This window comes from Buteo buteo, chromosome 12 (genome assembly GCF_964188355.1).
Source record: "Buteo buteo chromosome 12, bButBut1.hap1.1, whole genome shotgun sequence".
Classification (NCBI taxonomy): Eukaryota; Metazoa; Chordata; class Aves; order Accipitriformes; family Accipitridae; genus Buteo; species Buteo buteo.
The window spans coordinates 33,194,041-33,201,505 of record NC_134182.1 but is presented as its reverse complement, the minus strand read 5'-3'; the positions used below and the strand labels follow the sequence as shown (position 1 = coordinate 33,201,505).

Here is a 7,465-nt window from a genome sequence, read left to right as displayed (position 1 = left end):
AAAAGGTTTGTAATTATCTCTCTGAATAGCTGCAAGGCAATCTCTTATATTAAAGGAAATGGGAGAAGACTCGATAGACGTGCTAGTTCTGCATTCTTTCTTTTTGGTTAATGTGGTTCACTAAGTCACTTTCTGCGTAATTTTATTTTTTGCCTCATGTACAACTACAGGCACTGCTTAGACTGTGGGCTAAACAAGAATTAATGATTTTTGGATGCTGTAATTTTAGGGGTTTTTTAATTACTGTCTTTATGTTAGAATCTTAGTCCTGTGGTATCCAGCTGCAAATTTTGTGTGTATGTAGGGACATACAGTGCCCTGGATGTGGGTTTTTGTGCGAGAAGTTGAGAGGCGCTCATCACGCCGGGTTATTCTACCTGGCAGTGCGGTTTGACACCTTCCCCAAGCCTTTTCTATCCGCCTCGGGGCTTCTGCTGGCAGCAGCCGCCTCCAGAACCACAGGTGCAGCATGAAGCGATCACCTCCGAGGAGGAGAAGGCATCTCCTCCCGCTCCGAACCACGCTTCCCACCCTGCCGAGGAGAAGGGAGCACATCCCTAGCCCACATGCTTCCCTCTCACCTCCAACGAGACGGCTACTCTACTTTAGAAAGTGGTACGATTTTTCCACGTAAAACCAGGAAAATCTTTATCCAGAAATAGCATATAGGCAGCACTTGCTATTTGCAGGCAGCCTCCTAAGGAAAGGACTGTGTGATCGTGCCACGCAGAGCCGGGACCCGCTCGGTCCGGGGCAGAGAGCCGATGAGCGGCGGAGGCGGGTGGAAGAGGAAACACCAACGGAGGAAGCTTGTTTTCTTCAGAAACTGCTTGGGTTTCACTCTGGGGAAGTCCCAAGGCCGCACAACGCAGGAGAGGGGAAGCTGCCGCCGGAGACACGAACCCTCGACCCTGAGGGACAAACCAGGCGGGGGCGGGCGCCTGACGGCGGCCTGCACCGAGACGCCGCTGCCACCTCCCCGGGGCCCACGGGGCTCCCCCCGATACCCCTCCCGGTTCCCCCCGGGGCCGGGCCGGGCCCGGCGGTGCCGCTACGCCGTCCCTTCCCCTGACCGGGCGGGACCCTTACGAGCGCCTCAGCCGCGCGCCCGCCGGCGCCCCGCCCCCCGCGGCGGCCGGAGCCTGCCAGTCTGGGCGCGTGGGAGGGCGGGCGCGGGCACCTACCTGCCTACACGCCCGCCCGCCCGCCGGCCCGCTCCCCACAACCTCCGCCTCCAGCCCTCGGCCCCACGTGACGGCCGGCAGCCAATCGCCGAGGGCAAGGGAGCGGAGGCGGGAGGGAGGTCGCGGAGGCGCGGCCAATCCCCTCCCCGCTTTCCCCGCGCGCGCTTGCGCCCTACCTGCCGGAGCCCGGCGGCGGCGGCGGCGGCGGCGGTGACCGGGCCGGGCGGGCCCCGCCCCTTCCCCGGGCCCCGCCCCTTCCCGGCGCTCCCGCCCCTCCCGCGGCTCCCGCTCGGCGGCGGCAGGTGAGGATGAAGCTGAGGCTGAGGCTGAGGCTGGGCGCGCGCCCCCGCGTCGGCGGCGCTGGCGGCCGCCGGGGCTGAGGTCGCTGCCATGGCTGTGCCCGGCGCCGGGGCGGCGGCCGCCGGTGGGGGTCCGTGCCCGCTGTGGACGGCGCTGTACGACTACGAGGCGAGCGGCGAGGACGAGCTGAGCCTGCGGCGGGGGGACGTGGTGGAGGTGCTGTCGCAGGACGCGGCCGTGTCCGGCGACGACGGCTGGTGGGCGGGGAAGATCCGCCACCGCCTCGGCATCTTCCCCGCCAACTACGTGACCCGCCAGCCCCGCGGCGGGGCGGCGGGGGCTAGCGGCGGCGGCGGCGGGCGGGGGGACCCCGCGGGGAGCCTGACGGAGATCGACTTCCAGCACCTGGAGCTGCAGGAGATCATCGGCGTGGGGGGCTTCGGGAAGGTGTACCGGGCTACCTGGCGGGGCCGCGAGGTGGCCGTGAAGGCGGCGCGGCAGGACCCCGACGAGGACATCACGGCCACGGCGGAGAGCGTGCGGCAGGAAGCCAAGCTCTTCTCCATGCTGAGGCACCCCAACATCATCGCCCTGCACGGGGTCTGCCTGCGGGAGCCCAACCTCTGCCTCGTCATGGAGTTCGCCCGCGGCGGCTCCCTCAACAGGGCCCTGGCCGCCGCCGCCGCCCCCGGGGCCGGGGCCGCCCGCGGGGGCCGCCGCATCCCCCCGCACATCCTGGTGAACTGGGCGGTGCAGATCGCCCGCGGCATGCTCTACCTGCACGACCAGGCCATCGTCCCCATCCTGCACCGGGACCTCAAGTCGAGCAACAGTGAGTCCCGACCGGGGCGGGGGTGGGCGAGGAGGGGGCCTTGGGGCCGCCGGGGGGGTCCCCGTCCCCCTGCCGCGGCCGGGCTGCAGGCCGGCGCCCGCCTCAGGCTGCCCACCGAGGGGCCGTTTGGGCCCGGCTCTCTGAGGGAAACGGGCGGCCAGGCCTGGACGGGCACGGTGGGTGCGGGAATCTTGTTTCACCGGGAGATGGGTGTCGCAACTCGGGCACCCTCTGCCAGAAGCTGGGGCTGGCGGCAGGTTCGTTGCCGTGGCTGGTTATGGACTCGTTGAGGAAAGGTAGGGAGGGGAGGGTTTACCTGCGACGCAGAGCAAAGTCCTGTCCTGTCCTCTCGGGCGGGAGCTCGCTTAAAAGCGAAGCGGGATAAAATCCTGCACGCAGCCACGGTTGCGAATCCATAAGGCTTCTTTTGCTCTGAGGCGTTGTGTAGTCCTAGCTTTCAAAAGTTACACTAAACACTGTAATTTTTCCTTGTGAAGGAAAGGTTTAATAAGGGTATCACTTCTGTTTCACTGCTGAACAATCATAGGTGTTTCTGGTTTACATTGTGTGCATTTAGCATTGCTAAAATTCACCCACTTGGCAAACGTCGAGCCAGAAAAGGCAGTAGCTTAAAAACAGTAGAAACTCTTGTGCAGTTGCCAGATTTGCTTTCCGCCGTTGGCGTGGACAAAAGCACCTGAAAGAGTGAGGGAGTTGCTCAATTCATGCTTAGTGGAGCCCTGGACCATCTGTCAATGCAAGAGAATCTAAGATTTTGGCAGTTGTGGTGTTGGAAGGCTGGCTTACTAGAATAGAGGTGTTTATGACTTGCTGTTATAGTTGTGTTTTGAGTTGGTGACCTGAAAGTGGAAATCCATGTGCTTCCATAACTGTCCAAAGCCATCTCGACTCTTTCCTTTTTGTTCTAGTGCACCAAATGTGCAGCAATATGTTACTCTTTTTTTTTTTCTCCAGTTAGGAGTCCTTAAGTAGTCCAGCAGAAATAAAAAAGCTTCATTCAAGTTTGAAGCATTTTGTTTAAAAGGCCTTTGCAGAATGTCTTGAAGGTCATCATGCATGGGTTGTTAAGACAAGGCTCAGTCATGGGACTGTTCCTGAGAACACTTTCACTATTTGATAAAGAAAGGACCTAGCTCAGCTACATTTGTGGTTCTATTTGTAGCACAAGACGATGAACTCTTGAAACATACCTTTAGGGTCATGGCCAACACTTTAATTTCTAGCCAGTTGTCTGTAGGCAGCTTGTGCCCTCCTAGTTTGGGGCTGTGTTCAGAGTGAGCTGCTGTACCTTGAGTATTTAGCGGCTTTCCTTAGACAAAGTGGGTTGCTGCACACACTAGCCTCCTAAGATGACAATGGCAGAGTCTCGATCTGAAATGAATTTGTAACCCTGTGGTTTAGCATGGCACCTAGAGCTTAGGTGGTTACTGCCATGAACTGATTACCATTATCATCTATGCATATGTGGATAATGGCAGAGCATTCTAAAAATACGCTTTTGTTTATAACCTTAGCATATGTGCCTATTCACTGCTTTCATTACTAACTCCTGTTGCACATGCGCTTAACTTTAGCTGCTTAGTTTTCTCACCCATATTTCTTTATCTTAGTGAAGTTTGAAGACAGTATTGAATATGCTAAATAGAGTTATGTCTCTTAATCATTCAACTAAATGATAACATTGGGAGACAACGGTGTGCTAGTGGTACAATATAGTACAGTAATTAAGTTCAACAACGTGAATTTAAAATGACTGCAAGTCATGACAGTATCCCCTGTTCTGTTAACTCATCTGTTCATTGAAGATTTCACTTCATTCTTTTACTATAGTCTTTTCCAGTCTTACACAGTGGGAGTGAAAAGCTGCCAGAGTTGACTGATTGACTTGCTTGGTATGGATAGTAACAGTTTGGCAGCAGCTGTAGCTGCAGACAGGGATGTGGCAGCACCCGTTCCTCCACTGCTCATCGGTGCTTTCCATGAACTGCTGCTAATGGTGGTGGTTCGGTGCTCTCCATTAAGCAACTCTAGGTAGTATATGAATGTATCCATTTTGTGCTAGCTTAGTTATTTTTGTTAAGAAGGAATTTTTCTTCCTTGGACAGCAAATTAGAAAAATGACTGCCCTTAACATGGCATGGTAAGGAATGCTCCCCAAACTATTTCCCTAGCAAATAGGCAGGAATTAATTTTTCCAGCCAGGGGAAGGGAGCCCCTTCCACCAGTATATTTGATCCAGAAAGGATATGTGCCTGGGCTTGTGGTTGGCAGGCGATAGGCAAAGCAAGCATCTCAAAGGCAAGTGTGTTATTTCTCTCCAAGTGATCTTATGCAGTTGGGATCTACAGCGCAGCGTGTCTAGTGCGCATTTGCTGATGTCAAATTGACATGACCAGAGAGAAGGTGCCACAAGCAGAAAAGCCATGACAGCAGCAGGGTTTTATTAACAGGAATCACCATCTAGGTTTGTATGCACAAGTTTCCTTGGGCTCCTTTTGGGAGGTGGGGAAAGGTTTTTGTTACTGCCAAAGCAAGAAAAGGGGAATATAGAAATGCAAATGTTTTTTCTATATTGGGAAGAAAAAATAACAGACTTGGTTGTGAGGTCTGAACAAGGAAGTAAGGGGTAACTTCAGTTTTGTTGGGAGCAGAGTTTCTTCAATTCTGGAGTCCATATAAAGTAAGCTTAATATTTAAAGGTTATTCAGAAGTAGACAAAACAGAGGTGTAAGGAACACTTTTAGCTTTAGATTTGTGTGATAAAATGAAACATAGTAACCATGGCCTCTAATGTTGATTTGCCAATTGTGGGTGTTTTGTAAAACCTTGTGCAGGTGACATGGTGAGAAGTTTCTCTGAAAAAGAACATGGTCTATTTTGAGAATAATTTCCTCATAAGAAGTTTTATGTTCTTAGATATACTTTATAGATTAAGGAGGTAATCTAAAATTAAGGATTAAGAGGCGCACTCTACCCATCTAAAATCTGAAGAAAAAAAATTCAAAGAAAATTTGAAGTTTTTCAAACCATGATGGATAGTCAAAGAATTCTGAATTAAATGATACTTTGACTGAAAAGCAGATCTCTTAAAAATTGTGAAAATACTTGAACACTCATTCTTAACTGTATCTCCTGGGTACAATCTTAGCCCTGATTAAGCATGCCAGCTGATGATGAAAAAGTTGAGTTTTACTGAAAATAAAAACCAGGACTTCATCTACAAGACTGGACACTAATAGTTACATGTGTCTTTTTAGCACATCTCAACTGTTTTGCTGACTCTTTGAAAGGGCAGCTTTTTTTCTCTGGAGGAATCAAATTGCTTTCTGCTGGGCAGGAACACCCCATTAGTTACGAGACCTGTGGTTGTTTAAGTGGTGCAGCCTTTCCTGATTCTTTTTTAGTAGTTTGAAGAAAGCTAGTAATATGTTCAGATAGAGTATGGAAGGTTTTTACTCTCTGAAGTCTAGCATAGAGAAAGCAGAGTTTCATGTGCCTGGGAGTGATTTCAGACTGTGCAGTACTTCTGCCTTTAAAAAAAAAAAAAAGGCACTTTATCTGTAGTGCAGCAGCTTTGCGTACTTGTTAGGAAACGTTACCAAAAGTTCTGAATATCTTGCTTATGGCATAGACCCATCCATGAATACAAAGTAAAGCACAAAGTTGATTGTGTGCAGATTATGTGTACTAACACAATACTGATAAAGTACTCTGTACTCATTTGTTGTAGGTGGGTATGTGAGTAGGATTCAGTTTGCTATGGCTTTCACCAGGTCCTTGACACCCCAGGATCCTTTGCAGCCCTCTGCTCTCTGAAGTGTGTTAAGTTTATATTACTTTTTGAAATCGTCAAGGTCAGCTGAAGTTTCAAGGATTGTTGGATAAGGCCATGGATGTGACAATGCTAATGAGAGCAATACTTGAAATCTGAAGGAATCAAACATACAAGAGAACAGTGAAACTGCAATTGGACAATCCACTCCAATGTGACATTCTTCAAACTAGTCTCATGAAAAACAGTCAGAAAATAGAAATCATTTGGGTTTAAAACCTCAAAAGGAAGTGTGATGTGGTTTGACAGAACTGTTGAATCAGTTGCTTTTGATGAGGGAAGGTGTCCTGGAGTTTGAGAAAAGCAAGAACAAATTACCTCTGGTTCTTTGCTCTCACAGGTTATTTGCAGCAGAATTGCTCAAGTTAAGCTGTTAAACACCTTTACCATAAGATGGATAGGTTTTCAAGAACTCATAAAAACTATTTTCCCTTTAACTTTTCCACCTAGCAACTTTATGCTAGCTGTTCAGGGAGAGGAAGAGAAAAGCTTTACTCTAGTTTCTATTTGCCATTTCCTGAACTGATTTTGTTTATTCTGAAATCACTTGGGTGCATAATTTGTCTCTTGACACTGTTTTGAAGGGGGAAGACTTGCTCACATCACAAGTAGAGCTGTAAGGATTACTTATATGTTATTAAATGTTTGAAATTCAGGATCTTCCAATGTACAGTTACCAAGAAAATTCAAAATGAAATTCTATTACAGTCATCTCTGGTAGTTTTGAGGGAGAAGAGAGATGGCTTTTCAGCAGATTCGAGCTTCAACCTAACTTTGGAAATAAAGTTCCAAAATGTCCTCTAATGGCAGCAAAGCTTGGAGTTGTTCCTGTCAATTGCACTGTGCCAATTACTGCTCAGTTGTTATATTGTGACAAAACTAAAAAACCTGATTTTCTATGGGTATGTATTCTGCATCTCCCTCCCATCCTCTCAGTGCTCTAATTCCTGGAACTTCTGCTCTTCTGTTCCCTTCCACATCTCCAGTGTCCCTGCTGGGCTAAGCCTGGCTGTTCCAGCATACTCACCTCCAGTACTGGGTGACTCCTGCACCTCCTATAGCTGTAATTGGTTTGAAACTGGTTGTATTGCCTGACTAGCTGCTAAGCTCCTACTGGCTGGCCTCTCTGAGGTCTGGAGAGGAATGAGCTTCTTTTTCTGGCAGAACTATCTGAAGTTCCTCTTCTGTAAGGCAACTGACTTTCATGAAACCCATAGGAACCATATGTCTGAGAATGTGGTATCGCTTTAGCTAATGTCAGTCAGATAAAATAGTGGGGCCAGAAGTTACTTAGCA

At 49.8% G+C, this 7,465-nt stretch overlaps 1 protein-coding gene across 2 annotated transcripts in view; it reads left to right on the top strand.

Annotated features, from left to right (window-relative positions):
• The first annotated feature begins 1,379 nt into the window (after positions 1-1,379).
• The window catches only part of MAP3K21 (mitogen-activated protein kinase kinase kinase 21), a 43,837-nt gene continuing 37,751 nt past the window's right edge, over positions 1,380-7,465 (top strand). For both annotated transcript variants that reach the window (XM_075043273.1, XM_075043272.1), the window contains exon 1: positions 1,380-2,316. In XM_075043273.1, coding sequence (XP_074899374.1) covers positions 1,575-2,316 — 742 coding nt within the window. In that variant the 5' untranslated portion in view covers positions 1,380-1,574. The remainder of the gene's footprint in view (positions 2,317-7,465) is intronic.